The sequence below is a fragment of the Mustela nivalis genome, assembly GCF_964662115.1.
Source record: "Mustela nivalis genome assembly, chromosome: 1".
NCBI classification, from domain to species: Eukaryota; Metazoa; Chordata; class Mammalia; order Carnivora; family Mustelidae; genus Mustela; species Mustela nivalis.
Genome location: NC_139020.1, coordinates 65,144,020 through 65,169,286, shown reverse-complemented (window position 1 = coordinate 65,169,286; position 25,267 = coordinate 65,144,020). Strand labels below are relative to the sequence as shown.

Genomic DNA, 25,267 nt, shown 5'->3' with positions numbered 1-25,267 from the left:
TTATTTGTTTTAAGTTGTCCATGATGAATTTGTAGTAGTAGGCCAACTCTAAAATGAAATACTCTTTTCATTAATGTGTTATCTTGTCCTCTTGCATTTATATGTGAGGAACATAGTCACAACCCTGCTGTAGTTCTAAGATGACTGTCTATACATGTTTTGAAGGTAATATAAATAAGGGAGTTAGGATCCCAGAGCACTTTGGAATATCCAGCTTCTTGATCTGTTTTAGAGTTTTAAGCATAACTCCCCAGTGTAAATGAAATCCCAGTATTAGTTTACCACCCATTTGGTGACCTGAAGTTTATACATTACATTGAGATTAATAGACATTGTGTTGTGTGTGTGAATAGCGTGACTCTAAATCCTATTGCACGGAGATTAAATAAACATTGTACAGGTTTTGTGTATGTGTTTAATACAGCTTTAAAATCTTGTTGATCCTGTATTTCTGTTCCCTAAATATTTAATATCTCTGATGTTTCACTGAAATAAAAATACATAACTAATTCTAAGGTAGTAACTCTTCTAGTTTTCCTGATCTAAATCGTAAATTAGAAAAGAAGTTGTATAGGTAGCTTTCAAAGTTCAGTGTTACAAAACACATTTTACATTTTAAACAGATATGGTCATTATTGCTAATCAGGAGTTCAAGAGTAGATTTGAATTTTACATGACATGTGGTCTTGTAAGTGCCCAAATCAGTTCTCAGTTTTTTTGAGGTAATAGTAATTAGGGAATCCATAAAAGCCTCCTCTTTTCTGCTACTTTCCCTTTAAAATTTCATGGGGATTCCTTTGAAGTATCTAGAGGTAGCTGAACCCCCCTGTAAAATACTCTTCTCTCTGAATCTGAGTTTATGCAAAAAAATGAACAGTTATTCAGCAGATTTCAAGTATTTTATATGTGGTAGACTTGCCTCATTACTTTATAAACTTTCTGAGCAGGGACTTTCTTTATAATTGTGTGTCATTATCCAAAGGCACCAGAATAGTTTCCAATAAAGATTTAAATTGAATTAAGCTTCAAGACAGTCATTGTTCATTCATGAATTTGGATTACTTAGGAATTAATAAGAAAAGTTGTGATTGTTGTATATGTTGTTCATTAAATTTTATTGGCTCAGATCTCCATGCTAATAATTTGTAGCATGAGTAATACAGTTTTATAAACTGAGCTTAACTTTGTCTCATTCTAACCAACCTTTTTAATCTCCTCTCTCCCTACCCTCTAATAAGAAGACTTCTGCAAAATATTTAGGACAAATCCAATTATGTTATGGTCAAATAAGTTAAAAGTATAAAGCAAGATGTAATTGAAAGTCTTAAAAAAAAATCCTTTCTAAGCATTGAAGTACACTTAATTTTCTGAGGTTGATTTCATACGTAGGATTGTTAGATCAGGATTTCATTATGCCAGGGATTTCTTTAAATTAGCAATAATCGCGCCTCGGATAAACCTCATTGGCTACGATACTGCCACTGCGCAAAGATTGCCAGGGACTTCTTAAATAAGATTTATTTTTCTTAAATTCTGCCTTAAAATACTAGTTAAAATAACCTCAAGAAATATCTGATGTGGTTTCAGATATCTGATGAAAAATACAGTATTTGGGGAGACCCTGTACCAGGAGTTTCACAAACATTGATTCAGTGACATAGCATTGTCCCATGGCATCTCTGCTATCAGTCATAGCAATACAGTTATTTAGAATAGAGTCTCTGAAAACTTGGAGAAGGTACCTTTTTAATGACAATAACATTTTTTAAAAAATATAATTATGCTGTATTTCTATGCTCAGTTCAGAAGACTTGAGAGAACACAGGCATGCAAATACAAAGAATAGAACAAAAACAGTCACTATTTTGGAACATCATGAAATATAACTTCTATAAATATTTTTATATCCTTTTCTGTGCATATATATGTTTAAACAAAAATGACATGAATAATCCATTTCTCACAAGAAGCATATTTTGACTAAGTGATCTTTGAAAATGACTAGATTCTGGTGTATGATTATATTCTGAAGTACATAATTGATATTGAGAAAAATAGCATTATGAAGGTAAAGTGATATATTATTACCTTGGAAAGAAATTACATGATATATTTGACTTCTCAAAGATTTGATCATTAACTTATATAAATGACATGTACCCCGTATTCCCCAAATGAAGTTGAAGCACTCTATGAAGCTCTGGACCTGGGAATGCTATAAATTTTACTAACAGTTTATTTTCCATCTCCAAATTCTAAAATATAAATTTCAAGTAAGGGAACGGAAACTCAGTGCAAAGTTTAACTTCTGGATTAAAGTATCACAAAACCAAAAGTTTGAAAGAAACCATTTTTTTTTTTTAGAATTTTGAATTTTAAATTAATTAGTGTTTGTAGAGATATGCCTTTATTTACTTTAAATATCTACTTAGGCTTAGTAATAATTTGACCATTGCTTTCTAATGGAAGGGTTTTAGGGCAGAATTAGAGTCCCATCTCTTCATGATAGAATTTCAGTAGCTTCCATAAGTTTTAGATTTGGATATATCTCTTATAGAAAAACATGACATTAAACATACAGATACATAAATTAATTGTAGTAATAAAATTGTTATAAGGCAATTAAAATTAGTTTATCTTAAAAAACAACTTTTACTAAATTGTTGTTTAATGGCTTTTAACAATAATTACTCAATTTAGATATCTGCCTAGGTAGCTCTTATATAGGTAAGAGCTAATAATATCTTATCTTTAGTAGAAGCTTTATTTAAGAATTTGAAAGTAGGAAACAGTAAGAATGCAAATAATCTTTTGATTTTGTTACTACAGCTAAGTAGGTGGGATTATGATGCCCATCAGCAGAGAAAGATTTAGAAGAAAAAAGATTTAGCAGTGGAGAGTAGAATTAAGGGGAGAGGCAAAAGAGAGGATTTTCAGTTTTTATTGTTCTGTGATGTTGATTTTTTTCAAACAGTCTTATCTTTTAGTGGTCACAGAAACTATGAAAACAAAAATGTTTTCAATTGTTATGTGCTGGAATCTTTTATTAGCAAACAAATAAAAACATATTAAGAGCCACATTTTATTATAAATGTTTGCCTAAATAATTGTTTTCCTAGTCTTCCAGTTTGATCACTGTTTGTAGTATAATTTAGATAAAAAGATCAGTGATTACTTTGCTTCTCAAAAGTCTGCATTTTCAGGTATTGGGAAACTATTGCTAATCACAAAAGCTGCCACTCATTGAGACTTTACTTTGCATCAGGCATTGAGCTAAGCACTAGACATACAGTACCGCATTTAGCCATTAAATTAATCCTAGGAAAATGATGGTGATTACCACCACCACCATATCTGGAAGAGATTGGGCGATTCACCCAATTTACCAATTTACTAAATTTTATAGCTCTGGGAGAAAAATATGGTCCTTATGTCAACTTGATATCCAGAACTGAGTGAACCATATTTATTATATATTATCTATAAACTTTTATCATATATAATCATTAATATTATATGTTATATGTATCATATATAAAATGTGATCACAAACTAAAGGAAAAAGGCCCTAAATCTTATTATAATGAATATACCAGATCAGTTCAAGATGTCTTTGGATTAGGTCTAATTGTTCTTCATCTAAAGTAATCAAAGTTATAATGGTGGATTTCTTTGCTTTCAAGTACAGCTCAACCTTAACTTTCATTATGTTTGTTAAGCAAATGTTTTAGATTTTCAGTTATCCTATCCCCCTGTTATGGCTTATTCAGCACCTGTATGCATCATTCTCCTTTCCTGGCTTAACATTTTTCACTCTCAAATAGTCTCTCAGACAGAGATTTAAGATATTAATTAAGCCAGACTTTAATAAGTATAAAAAATATTTATTTTCCCAAGATTTTTGATGGATCCATGATGTATCTTTGCTAACATGCTTATGGAGTTTAATCATATATTACCTGGGGAAATATCTTATATTCCGGAGCTCTTGTGTTGGTAACAGACCATAGGAACTATATATTAAACTTAATTCTGTCTCTTTTTTCCACTTTCCAGAACATGTAAGTATACCTCATTATACATTATGGTATACACTTTTACTTATAATACATATATTGTTTGTAATTATAAATAAAATATTTGATTGCTTAATTCATTCTCTTATTATTTAAATTTTTCTATGTTTATTACTGACTGGAACACCAATTATTAATAATTTTTGGATCCTGGACCGCTTTGAAAATCTGTTTATAGCAATGGACTCTCCTCCAGAAAAATGCATACATACCAGAATTTTACATATAGTTTCAGGTGATTCTTGGGCTTTCTGAAGCTTATCCAGGAACTTAGGTTAAATATCCCTATACTAGTACAAGGTACTATGGTTATACTTTTTGGTAACGGTATAGTGAATATTACTTCATCATTTTTTAAAGCAAGTAAGTAAAGGAGCCATTAATTATTTTAATGTAATTGCTCATCTGCATTGTTACATTAAATTTAGTGTTTTCCATAGACCAAAAGAAATTTCAGTTTTAACTTACTACTGTGAAATTTTACTGGCTCTACAATAACTTACTCATACTTCGTTAAATCTCTGTATACTGTAGGTGTGGAAAGTGGTTTCCTGGCAATGTGACCCAGTTCATCTTTTGGCTTGAGAATGACATCCATTTGAAATCTTTACTTTCCCCAAATAACAAGTGTGAGATAATAAGTTGCCAATATATGTTTTATCTAAAGAAATTTTTACACACAAATGAAGTTTCATGACATTGTCATCTCAGAAGTAATTTACTGATAGTCATATTTTAGGATCCATGTCAAAACCTTTCATAGGATTACTCATATTGGGATATATGTACCCTTTACTTAGCAATTACACATTCTTTTGCCCAGTTGTGCAAAAAGTTGAATTCTTTTGTGTATTTGCTTACTCTCAAGACCCTAGTTTAATATATTATTTTTCTTTGGCATAAAGTATGTAAAGGGGCAGTTGAGAAATGGGTCAGAGTCAGAAATCTGTTAACAGCATTCATAATCCAGACCCTAATTTCAAGACCAGTGTTGAGAAATCTCTGCTTCCTTTTTTTAGCAAAAGGTTAGAAATGTTGAGAGCAATGATTCTTAACAGTTGAGCAGTGAAAAAAAATACAAAGAAACACTGGAATCTTAGGATCATTTATAGTTTATAAAAGTATACTGAATCCTGTATCATATTTATAAAACAAAATGTTTTGTTTTATTAATACACATGATAGAAAACATGAAAAAAATCACTATAGTGTTAGTGATTCTCAAAGGAAGCAAGAGTTGGGTGATGTGTGAATAAAATATTTACATGTCTTGGGGGCACCTAGGTGCTCAGTTGGTTAATTGTCTGCCCTCTGTTCAGGTCATGATCCCAGGGTCCTGGAATCAAGTCTCACATTGGGCTTCCTGCTCAGCAGGGAGTCTGCTTCTCCCTCTCCTTTTCCCTCTCCCTCTGTCTCTCCTCCAGCTTGCTCTCTTTTGCTCACTCTCTCTCTCAAATAAATACATAAAATCTTAAATAATACATTAATTAAATAAATCTTAAAAAAAGATTTTATTTATTTACTTGACAGACAAGAGATCACAAGTAGGCAGAGAGAGAGAGAGAGAGAGGAGGAAGCAGGCTCCCTGCTGAGCAGAGAGCCCGATATGGGGCTCTATCCCAGGACCCTGGGATCAGGACCTGAGCTGGAGGCAGAGGCTTAACCCACTGAGCCACCCAGGTGCCCCAGTAAATAAAATCTTTAAAAAATGTATTTACATGTCTCAAAAGGGGGTGTGATATTTTTAAAGTTAGAAAAACAAAGTAGGGTTTTTTCCTAACTATAAAGAGATTCTGATCCCTCCCCCGCACCACCATACCGCTACCACCCCTTTCCTTTTTTTATTCCTTTGTGAGCATACTACTTTCATTGAGATTCACCTAGGAAAAAAAGGTCTTTTTTGACTCCTGTGAATATGTGTTAGCCAAGAATGACTTTTACTTACATTCAAGAGTTTGCTGAATCAAAACAATAGCTACCTTTCTGGGGAGAACGAGAGGACTTGTTTCCAAGTATAAAATTTTATTCAAGAAATAACGAGAGTGAAAGCAGTCTTTTTTAAATTTAAAAAAAAATTAAATTTAAAATAAAATTTAAATTTAAAAAAAATTTTAAAAAAAGAGTAATGAAACTGGAATAATTGTAATTCCAATTTTAGAAACTTATTATGTGACTGTGGCAATCAAGAGAAGTGCATATACATTTCTTACAGTATTTGGCTGTAAGAAAGAAGGAAATCCTGCCATTTTCAAAAACGTGGTTGGACTTTAAAGGCATTGCCCTAATGGAGATTAGCCTGACAGAGAGAGATAAATACTTCATGGGATCACTTATATGTGAAATCAAAAAAAGAAAAGGAAAGAAAGAAAAAAGTCATAATCATAGAAAGAGCGAGTGGAAAAGTGGTTGCCAAGGGCTGGGGAGTGGGGAGAAATGAGGAAAGGTTGGTAAAAGGTACAGACTTTCAGCTGTGAATAAGCCGTAGTGATCTGATGTATAACATGACAACTATAGTTGATAACACTGCATTATTTAATCAAAATTTTCTAAGGGAGTAGAACTTAAATGTTCTCAAAAAAAAGGGATAAAAATGTCTGGTGATGTATGTGTTAAAAAGGTGGTGGAGATCCTTTCACAATGTATTTATACATCAGATCACGAGGATGTACACTTTATATGTCTTATAATTTTGTCAGTCATGTGAAAAAAAGAGAAAGAGAAAAAAGACAAAGTGACACAAGCATAGCCCTATAGATCAATGAATTAGAATTGAGAGTCCAGAAATAAACCTTTACGTTTGTCATATGACAAGGGTTCCAAGGCACTTCAGTGGGGGAAAGAACAGTCTTTAGAGCTTGGAACTAAATATCCATTTGCAAAAGAGTGATGTCGGACTCCTACCTCATACTGTATTATAAAAACTAACTCAAAATGGATCAGAGACCTAAAGGCAAGAGCCACAACTGTAAAACTTTTGGAAGGAAACTTTTATGACTTTCAGTTAAAAAGTGATTTCTTAGATATGACACAAACAATAATAGAAAAATACATTCATTGAACTTCAATATTTAAAACTTTTTTAAAAAAACATTAAAACCTACAGAATGGGAGGAAATTTTTACAAATCCTATATATTATAAGGTACTTACATTCAGAATATGTTAAGAACTCTTAAAACTCAACAATAAAGACAGTCTGATAAAAAATGAGTCAACGGTCTGAATAAATATTTCCTTAAAAACATCCAAATGGCCAGGAAGCACAAGAAAAGATGCTTAACATCCTTAGTCATTAGAGAAATGCAATTCAGTACCATAATAAATACATCACGTTCAAACTAGGATAGCTAGAATAAAAAGACAAACAATAACTAGTGTTGGTGAGGGTATGGGGAAATTAAAACCTTCACACATTGCTGGTGGGATTGTAGAATGGTACAAACCAAAAACGGTTTATATAAATGTGTTTAAAATCTTAATCATAGAATTACCATATGACCCAGCAATTCCATTCATAGGTCTGTACCTCAGAAAATTGAAAACACATGTCCACACAAAAACTTCTACACAGATGTTCAAAGCAACATCATTTATAGCCAAAAAGCGCAAACGTTTCAAATGTCCACCATCTGATGAATGAATAAAGAAAATGTCAAGCATGAAAGGCCCCATGTTGTGTGATTCCATTTATGTGAAGTGTTCAGAATAAACACATCTGTTTAGATTTGTTAGAAAGTAGGTAAGTAGTTGTCAGGAGCTTGGGAGGAATGGGAATGATAGTGATTATTCTTGGGTATAGTGTTTCATTTTGCGGTGATGAACATGTTATAAAATTAGATGACAGTGATTGTTGTACACCTCTGGGAATATATTAACAACCACCAAGTTGTATAATTTAAAGGAATAAATTTTATAATATGTGAAATATATCTCAATAAAGATGTTATTTTTTAAAAAGAATGTGGGCATCTATCTGTGGAATTCTTGGTGAGGTAGCTTTGTTTCCACCATATTTTAAGGAAGGCAGTGAACTCTAACCATAATTTTGCTAAGGACTCCAGAAGACTTCTCATATTTATACATCTATTCCCTGGCTCTCAGAAAGAGAGGGGGAACAGATCAAGTTAAGTCATAGTTGGTGTAAGGGTGAATGGTGTAAGACCATAGACACTTTAAGGGACCCTCCTACACTAGTTCATTCCCCCTAGGCAGAAAACTTTAAATTAGTCAAATCATTTAGTCGTATTCATATAACATGATAACTTGCTGCCCTTTTCAATTAAGTTCTTTTTTTTTTTTTTTTTTTTTTTTAGATTTTATTTATTTATTTGACAGAGATCACAAGTAGGCAGAGAGACAGGCAGGGGGCGGGAGGCAGGCTCCCTGCTGAGCAGAGAGCCTGGTGGGGTTCGAATCCAGGACCCTGGGATCATGACCCGAGCCGAAGGCAGAGGCTTTAACCCACAGAGCCACCCAGGAGCCCCTTCAATGAAGTTCTAATGAGATTTTAAAAATTCATGCTGCCCTTGTTAGGGCTTTTTATTCCTTGCCTTCTGGAATTTGGAAGGGAGAAACCACAAAACCAAGAATTTCTTATTCCAAAATCTCAATCAAATATTATGGGGAAGATGTAGAAATTAGATAAAATCTTCATATCTTGAAAGGTATTGTAGTGAAATTTTTTAAAAAAGATTTTATTCATGTGGGGCGTCTGGGTGGCTCAGTGGGTTATAACATTGTATCAGTGTTATGGAAGCAAAAATGTAGTGGTTCCAGTGTCATTAAAATACTGATATTTTGAAATACAGTAGTTCAGTGACATGTTTTACTAGTTTTTAAACCAGAGACATTTGTCAAGTTTATGGTACAGGAGCCAACCTGAGAGTTACACAAACTGAAAAACAGTTCTTTTTTGCAAAAAAGAAGTGAAGATGTTTCATTGTTCAACCATGGTACATATAATCTCTCTGGCCTCTATGTTAATTCAGTTTTTATCCACTGATTTAAAAAGTTTCGTTATAGACGTAGCCATGCATCCCTTTAGTCTTTCATGGTATATGTCACTTTAACTACTACTATTGTTTTTGTTAGGTGCTGGGCTAGAACATAGAGCGTTCTTGCTCTCAAGGAGTTCAGAGACTAAAGGGAAGAGAGGAAAAACTGAGGACAATAGAGTAAGGCAGGTATTATCCCAGAAGTCTAGGCAGAGTACAAAGGCAGAAGTATTCTCTTTGGAGTTAGTGCTGTCTGGAAATGCATCATAGGACAGGTAACTTTTGAGCTAAATCTTGAAACATGGAAAGGTACTCAGCATTTAGAGAAGGGAAGAAAATAGAGGACATACGTATGAATTTGGGCAAAGATGCTTCATGAAAATGGGTCTATTGTGTGTTTATGGTTTGAGCTTAAGGTTCTGAATGGTGGGTATAGTGGAATATGAGTTTACTGGGGAAGAGAAGGCTGGACCTGTGGGCTGTGGCCAGATCATATTAGCCTGTGGGTAATTGGAAACCACTGCAGAATTTTAAGTAGAAGAATAACAACTTTCTAATTGGATTTCTTTTATTTCACCCTTGCTTTTAAGACTGTACATGTAGCATTCTGTTGCTGAAGTTTGGCGACCTCTGGTGTTGAAGTATTAAAAACAAAGCTGTGAAAACCTCATAGCTTTTCTCAGATGAGTCTTAGCTTTATTTCTTTGAAGAAATAAATCATAATTCCTAATTTGATATTTATCAGTGTCTGGGTACCTATGTAGCTAAATGAATGAGAAAATGTTACAACAAATTTGGATGGGACTGGCTACAAATGAAATGATGGATTTAACCATGCACAGCATACCCAGAGGAATATGGCCGGACTGATACTCTGAGTCTTTGAATGTTTTCACTACCTAACTCCTCATGATCTAGGATGATGGGCCAAAGAAAATGTGTTTTTTTGCAGTAAATGGAAGGGTTTTTTTTCTAATAATAAATAACTGAGAATACATATACTCTTTCCAATGGTGTGATCATTTTTAACATCTCCTCCCTTTTTTAATTGTGTGAACTATCATACTTACAGAAAGTACATACAACATTTATGTGCAGTTTCATTTCCTTTAAGTCTTTGGAGGAACTCACTTTTGAGGAAATCCATAAATAAGGTTTTGTTTTAGGGTTTTGTTTGTTTGTTTTAAGTATTTCCTTAGTCAAAAAGTTTGGGGAAATGTATTTTTCTATCTTTTAAAATTTAAGGGAACTCTTAAGACTTGATTGTGTCTGAAATGATGAGGTCTGTTTCAAACATTTTTTTATCCATGAAGTGAAAAGTTTCAATTTATATAATTTGAAAGGTTCCATATGTAGTAAGGTAGAAATACACTCTGCATATAATAAAATCTAATATAAAACATAAAGATATGCTCATGTAGAAATAGGATAATCAGTTTGTTAAATTGTCTTGAATTTATTGTGTTGATTACAGATAGTGATGCATTTAGAATCTTTGCTCTTCATAACCTGTACTCACTTACCTTTTAGCCTTTAACATTGTTTTCCCCTCAATATTCAATTCTTAATTTCTGTCACCATTGAGCTGTTAATATTACCCAAATCAGGCCATTTTCCACTCTACACATAGTGTGTAGAGAATGTGCTTCTGACTCATTTGCTTTCTAGACTCCTTACATAATTAATCAGCTCTTGTCTTTCCTTCCAGAACCCTTTCCTGAATCACTTGCCCACTCTAGTGCAGGGTAGAACTTTCACCTCAACATATCTACACTTAAACTTTGTTCTACTGATCTTTGCAGATTTCATAAGTCTCTCTACCCTGGAGTACTATGAAGATAGAAACTCAGTAAATGTCTTGAATGAATGAATGACTTAAGAGACTGAGCAAAAACCTTTAAATGCCTCTTGATTGTCTTACCTTTGCATTCTTTGCATCTTAAATCATACCTTTGCTTTCTTTTTAAATTTTAATTAAATTATAATGTATTATTTGTTTCAGGGGTACAGGTCTGTGATTCATCAGTCTTACTCAATTCACAGCACTCACCGCATCGCATATCCTCCCAAGTGTCCATCACCCAGCAGCCCTATCCCTCCCACTCTTCTCTCCTCCAACACCCCTCAGTTTGTTTCCTGAGATTGAGTCTGTTACGGTTTGTCTCCCTCTCTGGTTTCATGAGGAATTTGAGAAACAAGACAGAATCATAGGGGAAGGGAGGGAAAAATTAAACAAGATGAAATACTTGCTTTCTTAAAAACTGTTCATATTGTATATAAAATAATTCGAGTTGTAGGGTTTGGTATAGACTCTTGATACTCTATTTTTTATTTTTTTTTTAAGATTGATTTATTTATTTGACTGATCACAAATAGGCAGAGAGGCAGGCAAGAGAGAGAGAGAGAGGAAGGGAAGCAGGCTCCCCGCTGAGCAGAGAGCCCAAAGCGGGGCTTGATCCCAGGACCCTGGGATCACGACCTGAGCCGAAGGCAGAGGCTTTAACCCATTGAGCCACCCAGGCGCCTGTAGACTCTGATACTTTTAATGCTAGTCTTAACAAAGCAACAGAAGAAGGGTAAACATCTGGTTTTGTTTAGTATAGTAAATGTATCACAAGATGTAATTTACATAAAAGTAATTTTTAAAAAATATTTATTTGACAGAGATCACAAGTAGGCAGAGAGGCAAGCAGAGAGAGAGAAGGAAGCAGGCTCCCTGCGGAGCGGAGATCCTGATGTGGGGCTCCATCCCAGGATCCCGGGATCATGACCTGAGCCAAAGGCAGAGGCTTTACCCCACTGAGCAACCCAGGTGCCCCAAAAGCAGTCATTTTAAGTATGCAGTTTAATAAGCCTTGATAAACATATATAACCACTATCCAGTCAAGATTTAGAACATGTCCACCGCCCCAAAAATTTCCTGTGTACAGCCTGGGGTGAGTAATCATCCCAATGTGCCCAGGACCTGAGGGCTTTTCTAGGATAGCACCAGGCAAACAGGACAGTTGATCATTCTGTTCATGCCCCTTTATAGTTGGTCCCCCATCTTCTGTCTCAGGTGTGACCATTGGTCTGCTTTCTGTCACTACAGATTAGTTTTTCCTATTCTATAATTTCATTTAAATGTATGTTTCTTTTGTATCTGGCTTTTCTAGCTCAACATCTTGTTTTTGAAGTTCATCCATGTTGCCTGTTTATTCCATTTTATGCTGAGTTGTATTCTGTTAACATATCAAGAGGTTTTTTTATCCATTTACCTGTACATTAATGTTTGGCTTTGGTTTTTAGCTATTACAAGTAAAACTGCTATAAATGTTTGTTTATAAGTCTTTTTACAGGTATATGTTTATATTTCTCTTCAAGAAAGGATTAAGATTAAAGTTGCTAGCCATATGATAACTGTATGTTACCTTTATAAGAAGTTACCAAGTTATTTTCAAAGTATTCTACTGGTTTTCACTCCCAACAACATATGAGAGTTCCTGTGTTCTACATTTTTACCTATAAATGGTATTCATAGTAATTTCACGTATAGTCTTAAAATTACTTTTATCATTAGAAAATGACCCTCTTTATTTTAATTTCCTTGCCCATAAGTCTCCATTTTCTGATAATGTAGATACTCCATCTTTCTAGTGATAAGTGTTTGCATGGTATAACTTTCTGCATTTTAACCTATGTGTCTTTATATTTAAAGTTTCTTTCTCACAGACAACATAGACTTACTGTCTTTTTGTAGAGTCTGGCAATTACTACTTTTTAATTGCACTGTTTAGACCATTTACATTCAATGTAATTATCGCTGTGGTTGAGTTTAAGTATTTTACTTTGATATTTATTTTTCATTCCATTTTTTTTTCTCCTTTACTGCCACCTTATGGATATAATGAGCCTTTTTTATTTCCCCAATGGGAAGTTTAAGCTATACATCCTTATTTTATTTTTTAAAGTTGTTCCAAAATTGAAAATAGACATGTTAATTTTGTCACAGTCTATAAATAATAATATACCACTTCACATATGAAGTAAGAACCTTGCAACAGTATATTTCTATTTCCCTTTCCTGTCTTTTATGTTACTGTGGTCAGACATTTTTACTTCTATAATACTTTTATAATACTTCGTTGTTTTGCTTTAAGCACTCAGTTTCTTAAGAAATTTAAAAGCAAGGGAGAAATATATATTTAGCCATATATTTACCATTTTTGGTGGTCTCTATTCCTCTGTATAGATAGGAATGTCCATTTGGAATCCTTTTCTTTGATCCTGAAAGTACTTTCTTATAGTGAAAATCTGGTGACAAACTCTCTTAACTTTTGTTTGCTTAATAATGTCTTTTGAAGGTTATTTTCACCAGATATACAATTTCTTGGTTTCCAGCTTTTTCTTTTCATTCTTCGGAAAGGTCTCTAGTTTCTTCTGGATTGGGTTGTTTCTGATGAGTAGTCAGCTGTTATTCCTGTTGTTAATACACTGTGCATATAATGTGTCTCTTTGTTTTCGGAAAGATTTTTCCTTTATCAGTGGGTTTTACTGTTTGACTGTAACTCTGTATGGTATTTTTTTGTACCGTATTGCTTGAGATTCATTGAACTTTTCATTATTTTCATCAAATTTGGAAAAATTTTAGCCACTATTTCTTCAGATAGTTTTTTTTTATTGTTGTTGTTCCCCCCATCCCCCTTCTGAAACTTGAAACTTCTCAAACATATACATGTGTTTTTCTGGATTTTTTTTTTTAATCTCCATGCTTCAATTTTTTTCATTTCTTTTTCTTTTTCTTTTTTTTTTTTTTTTAAAGATTTTATTTATTTATTTGACAGAGAGAAATTACAAGTACACTGAGAGGCAGGCAGAGAGAGAGAGAGAGAAGGAAGCAGGCTCTCCGCTGAGCAGAGAGCCCGATGCGGGACTCGATCCCAGGACCCTGAGATCATGACCTGAGCCGAAGGCAGCGGCTTAACCCACTGAGCCACCCAGGCGCCCTCTTTTTCTTTTTTTTTAAGATGTTTATTTATTTTTGAGAGAGAGAGGGAGAAAGTGCACAAGCATGAGGAGGGGCAAAGGGAGAAGCAGACTCCCCGCTCAACAAGGAGCCTGATGTGGGACTTAGTCCCAGGACCCAAGGATCATGACCTGAACCAAAGGCAGATGCTTAATCAACTGAGCCATCCAGACACCCCTATATTGACCACCTTTAAGCAATTATGCTTTCAAAGTAATTAAGTAACAACATCAGTTTCTGTAACTTGGGCTTTGTAGTAAACTATTCTTGCAGTACATTTGCAACATGGATGGTAGTAGAAGATATTATGCTAAATGAAATAAATCAGTCAGAGAAAGACAAATACTATATTATTCTACTCATGTGGAATTTAAGAAACAAAACTAATGAACATAGGGGGAGGAAAGGAAAAATAGAAAAAGTCAAAAATAGAGGGGAGCAAACCAGAAGAGACTCTTAACTATAAGGGAACCAACTGAGGGTGTCTGGAGGAGAAGTCGGTGAGGGGAGGGATAACTGGTGATGGATATTAAGGAGGGCGCTTGATATAATGAGCACTGGTTGTTAACATGCAACTGATGAATCACTAAATTCTATCCTGAAACTAATAATACACTGTATGTTAAGTAAATTGAATTTAAATTTAAAAAAAATTAGAACAAAATAAAAATAGAAATTCTTGGCAATAAAATTACTTAGAGTATGCAGAGCTATATTATTTGCCCACCATTTAACATTCCAACCAAGAACTTACACACGTGAAATAATCACAGCAGACAAAAATATTGCAAAGTTGCATAGATAGTATTGCAGATATACTTAAGCAAAGTAAGTGTGGGATTTACAGTAAGAATCTATAGTTAAGGAAGCCTGAAAATGATATATCAAAATTACTAAATCATAAGAATTTTTGCAAGAATTTGTAAAATAAGTTTGAGATTTGTTAAACTTTCTAATTTTCTTTAGCTAATTAGATGCTTGCATTTCTTCATATAATTCTTATATTGCCTAAAATCTATATTAACAGTTCAAGATACTCTTTTTATTAAGTTGAATTACCAGGTATGGGTAGATTTTATTTAAATTATGAAGGGTTTTGTTAAGTCTGTTTAATTCTTTAAACTTAAAATTATAGCCTCGTGATCTTACAAAATCTTAGTATACCCTGCACAATTCAAAAGGATTTAGATTTCCCTTTATGGTAAAATCAGTGGAGTTTACGGAAATGATTTTTTAAATTATTTTTTTTTTAATCTTTTCCTTGTTTTTGCTATTAATGTTGGGTAGACCATTTTAAGGAGTCAACTGCACATGCATTTGAATCCCATATTTACAAATGACAAACTGTAGCTTTGAGAAGTCAGTTTACCTCCATCAGCTGTAGTCTTAAGTATAAAATGGGTAATAATGTATTATGAAATTTAAATGTGAAAAGAAAATTGATACACCTCACCCAGAGCTTTTACATACTGAGTGGTCCATAAATGTTTCTTCTCTTTGTTCCCTTTTTCCTCACTGTGGGATCTTTTAAAAGGAGAACTTACATATTTTGTCGCCACTTACTTATTTCATATGATGGTCTGTTTGCTCTTTTTTGGTTGATCTCACCATGATCAGAAAGTAAGTCGCTTCATGGCCAGATATACTGAACACCTTTATTTACTCTGAACTAATTATGTCATAAGTTACTCACCTCTCTGTTCTTTAAATGTTTACTTTCCTTGGCCTCCATGGTACCATTGTCTGTAGGACTTCTTCCAGTCTCTTGGACTTCTGTCTCAGTTTTCTTTTTAAATTTCCCTTTTCCTGGAGCACCTGGGTGGCTCAGACGTTAGCATCTGCATTCGATTCCGGTCGTGATCCTGGGTCCTAGGATCAAGCCCTGCATCAGGCTCTCTGCTTGGCTGAAAGCCTGCTTCTCCCTCTCCCCATTCCCCCTGCTTGTATTTTTATTCTCGCTGTCTCTTTCTCTGTCAAGTAAATAAATAAAATCTTCTTTAAAAATTAAAAATTAAGTTTCCCTTTTTCCACATATTTCTGTCCTGTGGGTCCCCATCTTTAGTACACTTTTCCTTCAGCGTGCTTTACCTGTTATACACTTCTGCAGCCACCTAGCACCTATACATCAGGTACTACCAGACCTGTTTTTCTACCCTCAAGCCCTCTTCTAAATTCTATACCCATTATTTACCACTTAGTTCTTCTTGATTGTCTTGGATACTATTTCCTCTTCCAGCTCTGTGCCTTCATGCTTAATAGTATCAATATCTTTCACAACTACCAAATTAGAAATAGAAATTGTTCATCTTCCAACCAAGTCCAATAAACAGATTCTTTGATACCATCTCCTAAAATTGGTTTGCCACTGATGAGATTTGAGTTATGTCCTAGTTCTGGCTCTGATTAGTTCTCACCTCTGAAAAGTTGCTCCTTCTAGGCCTCAGTTTTTCTCACCTCTAAAAATGTTTGGACTAGGTCAGAGGTTGGTGACTAGGGCCTAGGAGCCAAATGCACTCTGCTAGCTGTTTTTGTAAATAAACTTTTCTTTATAGCTGCATTGTGCCACAGCAGCAGAGTTGAGTAGTGACAGAGGCTCTATGGGCTACAAAGCCTAAAGTATTTACTCTCTGGCAGAAAAAGTTTGCTGACCCCTGTTCTATAGGGTCTTCCTTTTAGTTTCCATCTCTGTTAGCCAGCCTGGAGAGAAACTAGTTTTAAGATTTTTTAAAAATAATAAGAAAAAGAATAGAGAAATGATTATAGTAGTTGAGTATTTGGCAAGGGAAATTAAACATAGAAAATCCTAGGACATTAGAATCTTTGTTTCCCCGTCTAATGGTCTTAGACATTCAAGATCATGTGGCTATAAAAGGGATAAAAAGATCTCCATTGCTGCTTCATGGTGACAGTAAGGCATTTGGTTAATTGCTTTTAAATGATCGATAGTGTACAAATCAGTGATTCCGTTTACTGGATAGTACCTAGCTTCTTAAAAGTTACAGATATACATATTTTGAAGGTAGAGGACACAGTCAATTAGAATTAGAATTAATAGTGATATCATTTTTATATATATTATATATGATATAATTATAATAGATATATAATTTGTATCACTGTCAAAGCAGATTAGTTCCCATTTTAATAAAAGATTTTATACATGTACACACTGTGTATATTAAAGGAAGATTCCAAGTATGTAAAAAATGCTTAAATAAAAGTCATAAATATTAAACCTTAATGATACATATGCTGACATGTAGTAATGTCTGCAACTGACTTTGAAATGTATCCCAAAAATAAGGTGGATTGATGTATGGATAGATGGATGGAAACGTGATGAACCAAACGTAGTAAAGCATTAGTCATGTTTTTAAGATAGTTGTTATAAAGGAGAGGGTTTTCACTTTAAAAAAAAAAAAGTGCAACTTTTCTTTATATTTGAAATTTTTCATTGTAAAATTTTGGGTAAAGGTTTAGACATGAGTGGCTGTGAGATAGGAATTTAGGGAGAAGATACGGGAGTGAAAGCACACATAATACAAAATATACCTTCTTGCTTTCACATTAAATAATTAAAAGTTTTTCGTATGTTAAGCAAACCTTGTGTATAGTGCATGTATTTCTCAGCTGTTTTATTGTGTATTTCACAGATTTACTTCAATTGGGAATATCCTTCTACTGGGAATACTCTTAGGATGTAATAAAAAAAATAAGAATTATAATATTCACTTCAAGGAGTATCCTGCCTTTTTATTATTATACAGTTTGTAGCTTAAATTATCTCACATAGCCCCTATCAGAAAGTTAAATGGCTGATAAGTGCATGTGATCTCTGTCCATACAGTAAAAGGATGCATTTACTAATGGACATCATACAATTCGCATTTTTTAGCATTCTTACCAACTTGTGGGGAGTTTTGACTATGTCCTGTGTTAACAAAATACTGAATAAATAGAGGGAAACTGCACAGGAAATACTCATTGATTCAGAAGTGGGCATTTCTTAATTGTTGATTGTGATGTATATCATAATGCCAAAATATGTTAAAATGTATTCAGTGTAAAGCACAAAAATAAAGCAAATATCTGTGTAATTATCACTCATGTTAAGAATTAGAAGAATTACTTATGCCCCATCCCAGTCACAGTCTCTCTTACATCTTCCTATTAAGCTGAATAATCTATTCTTAATTTTTCCAATGAATATTCCCATGTTTTTTATTAGTTTTACAGTTTTACTATGTATACTAAAATATAGTTTAGTCTTGCCTGTTTTTAAGCTTTATATAAGGCACTCTTACGGTATGTTTTCATTGTTGAGAAAACTCACCATTTTGTGAGATTCATCAGAAGGTATGTGTAGCTCTGCTTCATTCATTTTCATTATTAGTGTACCACTTTATGACTATACTATGGTTTTTTTACTAATTCTGCTTTTGGATTTTTGCTTGTGCCCGTGGTATTTTATTATGAACAGTGTTGCTTTGGGTGTATAAAAAGTTTCTCTAGGCTAGAGTGTAACCTTAAAGTGGAATTACTAAGTTGTAGGGTCATTGAAGGTATGTGTTATGTACTTATTTATTCTTGTCATTGCTCTTGGGTTTTTTTGTTCAGCAGTTAAAAGGATCCAGTGGGATTGCATTTGGGGGGCAGAATTATTGTTTAGCTCACTTTGCCTTTTTCACTCCTCCCCGCTTTGCCAGTACATACAAACACACACACAGACAGAGACACAGATGCACACACACATAACCTTCATCAAGGGGTAAAATAGGATATAAATGTTTGCTTTATTATTTAAAAATAAAAATTAAGATTCCTTTTTAGCCTTCATATTTTAAGTGTGAATAGTTCCTGACTTACAAGTATTTGATATCTACAGCTGCAAAGGCCAGAGACTTCCCTTCCCAGTTCTAGATAATACCTTGCTCTTCTCTAAAAAGCTGTACTTCTGCTACAAGGAAGGGAGGATATATAACTAGATATGTGTTTCCAGTGCCCAAAAATAAGCTCTTCACAGAATAATGTATTATAATTTAGATTATTTTTATACTTTTTTTTTCTTTTCAATAACCTCAGGGGTTTGCTCAGAAATTATCTTTTAGGAATTAAAGGTCAGTTTTTAGTTAACTGGATTTCTTTTGGGCTTTTATTGACAAATAATACTATAGCTCAGAATGTCCTTTCCACTTATCTTACTTAAACTTTATGCACTCAGATATTTAAATAATTATGACAGATGTAATTGGCATATAACAAAGTGCATGTTTTTAAAGTATACAGTTTGGGAAGTTTTGACATATGTATGCACACATGAAACTATCAAGATAATGAACATTTTCCTCACCCCAGTAATTTCCTAGTGCTCTTTGTAATACTTCTCTCCAGCCTTTCACAATCATGGCTTTTCTTTCTGTTGTTGTAAACAAAATTTTCTAGAATTCCCTATGAGTGAAATTATACAGTAGGTACTCTTTTTGGTCTGGCTTCTTTTATTGGGTATAATTACTTGTAGATTCAGCCATGTTCTTTTTTTTGTTACTGAGTAGCATTCCATCATATGGATATACCACCATTTGTTTATTCATTCATCTGTCATGGACATTTGAGTTGTTTCTGCTTTTTGGCACCTGCAAAATAGATGTTATGCACATTTGTGTAAAAGTTTTTGTATGAACATATGCTTTCATTTCTCTTGGGTACTTAGGAGTGGGAGTGTTGGATATATGGTAAGTATATGTTTAACTCTCTAACATACTGCCGAAGTTTTTTCTAAGGTGCCATACAATTTTACATTTCCACTAGCAGTGGATGAGAGCCTCAATTGCTCTGCATCCTCACCAAAACTTGGTATACACAATCTTTTTTTTAACTTTACTCTTCTGAGTTAGATATGTAGGTGGTATCTTAACAGTTTTAACTGGCACTTCCCTGATGATAATGATGTTGAGTATTTTTTCATGTGCTTATTTACTATGTAAATAAGGGTAAACTGTCTTTACTTTACTTGGGTAAAGTGTCTGGTTGTATCTTTTGCCCATTTGGGGGGAGGGGTGTTTGTCTTTTTGTTTTTGAATTATAGGACTCTTGTGTATTCTAGGTAGAAGTCCTTTGCAGAATGCATGTTTTACAAGCATTTTCTTTCAAGTTGGTAGCTTGCCTTTTTATTTTCTTAAGAGTATCTTTTGAAGAACAAAACTCTTAAATCTTGATTAAGTTCTGGTTTTAATGAAATCTAGAGAATTAGAACAACAAAAAAAAGCAAACACACACACACACAAAAACCCTGCAGTTCTTACTTTGCCCTGGTTATTCACTGGTTGCCACCACAAATCAAGTACTTACTACATTACACTCCTTCTTTGCCACTCTATTTGAATTGTAAATGGCCAAATATTTTAACAAATTTGTTTTATACCAGGCTTTAGAATCATAAAGACAAGTAGTGATGTATGTCATCTTTCTCCAAAGTCCTTATTTTTAGTAATTAGTATTTCTTCCCGTCCCGTCATCTGTTTTGTGCATTTAGTTCTGTATGCTTTCTTTGTCCAGCCCATACTATGTCAGAGGCAATGAAGTGCTCAGTGTATTTTTATCTTGTATTACAGTTACACTTTTTCCCACACACTAACATCTAAGTTCATTATAACAAAAAATCTCTGGCTCTTTGTATTCTCCATATGTCATCGCATAGTTTCTTGTACACAGGGAACAATCACTAAATATTCATTGATTGAATGGAATTATTGATGACAGTATCTGAGTAAGGTTCTCCTGATTAATTTATTGATAATAAACCCTTTGGCTATACTTTACTAAATGCAGTAGATGGTTTTTCTTGATAGAACGATGTTTGATTTTTACTTGAATGTTTTTAAGTGATCTTTTTGTATAACCCTGGTTTAACATGATTATCATAAAAGTCTGTGTAGGGTAATACAGCATAGGATCTATAGTCAGTTAAAAATCTTTTGCAAAATCTGCTCTGTTTAATGAATAATATATTTCATGACTTTGGAATTCTTTTTTCCAATGAAACCAGTACATTAAAACACAAAGATTGTATTTGAATGTATATAGGAAAATACGGCAATAACTTGGCTTTCTCTGTCTAGGTCCTGGGAACACCAACAAGGGAGCAAATTAGAGAAATGAACCCAAACTACACAGAATTCAAATTCCCTCAAATTAAGGCGCATCCTTGGACTAAGGTGAGTCAAAATGAGTTTTTTTAGCACATTAACCAATAGTTAACTTAAACTTTCATTGTTTTTAAACTAAACTATTTTGGTACTAGATAGCTCCCTGAGTACAAAGTACATAGCAGTTCTGCATGTAAAGATAGTTGGGTAGTTATACTTTAGTGTTTCAATGACTGTATACTTTTTGTCCCCATTGATTTTCTGTAGGCAGTTTTCAGCCTGGGGTTTTATTTGTAGGTTGAGGACAGTGTACCTATACCATTAAAATACAGAATTTCATTAGGTATAATATCTTATATATAAATAATGACTGCATAAAACTCAAAAGTCAGTTTCTTTAACAGAGGTACTTGCTCAATATCATGTGCATATGAAAACATGTATTTCATATATTTTCTTAATTCATTTTTGAAACTGTTTATAGGCCTTATGATACTATGTGTTTTTCTTCTTTTGATTGCTTTCCTTTTGGTATTTCCAGAGGGGAATAAAAAGATTTGATCTTATTGGAGTATACATTGAAAGCATTGATATGTTAATGGGATGTCATTAGCCATTGGATAGCCTAACCGATTCTTAGAGCATAGATGGAACCAGTTTGAAGAGCATAAGTACTAATTTACAAAAAAGCTTTATTTTTTTGCTTTGATGCATGATTGAAGTGATTTAAGATAGATTTTATTTAAAAATTTTTTCATTTCAGTTTAACTTGTGACATTAAAGGCAGGAAAAAAAATCTCATTAGGGCTTATTGCTAGATTGAATCTCTAGCATCCTTATTCTACAGTTTAAGAAACTCTGGTCAAAGATACCAAGTGACTTACTCAAGATTACATAGGTGGCCATGACAAAGCCAGGATTAAACTTTTACTCATGTTTGTGTGTGTGTGTGTGTGTGTGTGTGTAATGCCAGACTTAAAGTTATACATCATGCACCTCCTCTCATGTTTACTTAAATTTCATTATGTATTTTTGTGAGTTAATAAAGTTCAGCTCTTCTATAGTTCAATCAGAGATTTTCTGTACTTAAAAATGTACATATAACAGTTTGTTTTGAGCAGGGATAGGTTTATTTAATTGTTTATAGACCTTTTATAATAAGAGGTGACATAATTTAGAGCTACAAATGAAATAATTTATATTCCCAAATTCAAAGTAAGTCTTTCTTTCTCTGAATTGTATTATGATTCTAGTTACTTTCCTTCAAGTTCTCACAATCTTATCTCTCTTCATTGCAGAAGATCTTTTTATTACTAATTACTTACTTATATCAGAATTTGGTATTGGTGTTTTAGTGCCAGAATTAGAGGTTAGCTTTCACTGACCATGATGTTGCCTTCCCTGCCACACTTAAAATTTATAGTAAACGCTGAATGTTCTGAGATAAACCATTCTTTGATCTTTACACCTAAAGTTTATTTTGAATCTTGGTCAGAAGATATTTGGGGTCTTTCACCTTGCCCTTAACTCAGAGAGTCCTAGGTGGCCAATAGGATTTAAAGGCTGAGTTGCAGTTTGAATCCAGTGAATTTATTATTAAAGTGTTTACAAGTGATTTGTAGTATACTATGATTTCAGTCATGTTAAAGAAAAACAAAAAAAAAACAAAGACAGTTCTGTATAATGAATAAATCCAGGGAAATATTCCAAAATGCTAATGGTAGTTTGGTTGAGAAAAGTATAGGTGATTTTATTTTCTTTGTTTTGCATTTCCATATTTTCATTAATAAGCATGTCATTTTTATGAAAAAAGAAAAATAAAGCTCTTTTTGGTGTAATCTAAGTATTCCTCACATGCTATCCTTGATATAGAGTATCTGACCAATATAATGCTGAAGTTGAAGTTATGAAATTTTATTTAACAGTCCCTATCATTTTTTTTTTTAATCAAGACTACTACTAATATTAGTATGTGGCATATTCGGCATTTCTTCCCCCTCCCCCCTTGGATGGAATGTGAGGATGGAATGTGAGGAATGGTAGATTATAATTAAAGAGTAGTCAACAGAAGATGTGTGGTCAGTTTGTCTGCTTTACATCTTCCTTTGCTCCTGTGGATTCTTGATGTTTTATATCTTACACTAATGCTCTTTAAACTTGAATAATCTATACAAATCCCTTTTATTTGTTTGTTTTATTTAGGCTTCCATTCCTATTTCATGTGTAGGATGATGACTCCATTCTCCCACCTATTTTGTCTGTTGAAAGTACTATGAACTCTCCATTTATATAGTGTGCCTTGACATAATTTGATTTTATTATGTAATAAGCACACTTGTATTAATTTCTCATTGGTGTACACAACTAGATTGATGTTTTTATGGTTGTAAACACAAAACCAAATTCAAACAAAAATTCCACGGCACTGTTCTGCCATCTGGATGAATCCAAATGATCCAAAATATGCTAATATTGATTTTCAAAATAGGTTATTATCAAAATGAAAAGACAAAATTTTAAATTTCTAGAAGGAACACAATCCCTTCTCCCCTCTGTTATGATCGTGAACACCAACTTGAGAAGTACTGTGTTATGTTAGGCAGCCAATAAAGGGGTTGTTTTGGTTTTTTTTTAAAAAATGCATAATATTGTTCTCTAAAGAAAAGAGCTTGTTGCTCTTTGAGAGCAGGTAAACAAAGTCTGGAAACAAAAGCTATTTTGCCTTTATTTTAGTCTTCTGATAGAATCCACTTTAGCCCTATTTCCTAAAGCAATGAACATGTGAACCCTGCTTTTCTGTGCTGCAGTGTAATACAGCTATATCCCTAAGGATTAGAAGCTGGTGTACTAAAAACCTAGACAGCCATAAAGATCAAGAGAGAAGATACCTTCCATGGAAACACTGAGGTGAAGGGATTTAGATGTTTAAGAAAGATAGCAAACAGAAGAGCTAAACAGTTGATGAGATGAACCATACTATGTCAAGATTCTTGAGAGTTTAGAAATCCAGTAAGTTGCCCTTAGCTAGTACTTAATAGTCAGAGTCATCTAATTCATTGTTATATCCTTTATGCTTTAAGTAGGAAAGGAAATTGGTGCTAATGTTTTGAAACAGGGACCATTACTGGATTGAGGACAGGAAGATAAAGACCTCCTGCATTGGTGTACACTGTAAAGAATAAAAAGCCAGATAGCGAAAAACAAATGATACCACGGAAATTTGAGAATTAAATAGAGATGGAGGTGCATTAGCAGGAGAGGAAGCTTAAATTCTGCATTTAGTATATGGAGGTGTGATTAAATGACAGTCTGGTATGAAGTATGAAGTGAGGATCTAGTTTGAGTACTGCTTCTACTCTTCGTGCCTCAAATTTTTTCTTTTGTACATAGCAATTAGCTTTTGTGTTTTCTGATTCTTTGAAAATAGTAATATACTGTTTTCAACATTTCAATCGATTTCCCTTATTTAAAATAAAGGAATATTTTATTATTTTATTTCTAAATAAATACAAAGATCCTACCTCCATTATAGTTCTTTGATTTGTCCTCTTTATCGCCACTTCCCTGACTCTAGGCCATCATTGTATCATAGAATTTTTAAAACAACCTCCTAACCAGTTTCCCTTTTTCAGTTTCATATCTTTATAGTCCTCATTGCTCTCAAAGTTAGTTTTCTTAAAAGCACATGTGATACTATCACTCCTACTTAAAAATCTTCTTTGTTTACTTATTGCCTTTAGGAAAATCTGACATAATATGCATATAAGGACAAGGATGACCATATGTCCCACTTTATGCTTGTTCAGAGTAATTGTTAATTGAATGCCCCTTCATTCTCAAAAATGTCCCATTTTGGATGACATATTATATAGTCATTGTGTCACTTGTTGTTTCTATCTTTTCTTTCCAGAGAAACAGGAGGTTTATTCTTATCCTGTTCTTCACCTTCCTAACTTCTGATTGTTCCCCAGAGAAGCCATATATGTTTCTATCTCTTTTACTAATGTCTTCTTTTTCACACTTAAAATGATCTTCTTCTCTGCTTACC

At 33.5% G+C, this 25,267-nt stretch overlaps 1 protein-coding gene across 3 annotated transcripts in view; it reads left to right on the top strand.

Annotated features, from left to right (window-relative positions):
• GSK3B (glycogen synthase kinase 3 beta) overlaps positions 1–25,267 on the top strand; it is a 214,438-nt gene that overhangs the window by 154,847 nt on the left and 34,324 nt on the right. For all 3 annotated transcript variants that reach the window (XM_082712162.1, XM_082712161.1, XM_082712163.1), the window contains exon 8: positions 21,193–21,288. In XM_082712162.1, coding sequence (XP_082568288.1) covers positions 21,193–21,288 — 96 coding nt within the window. The remainder of the gene's footprint in view (positions 1–21,192; positions 21,289–25,267) is intronic.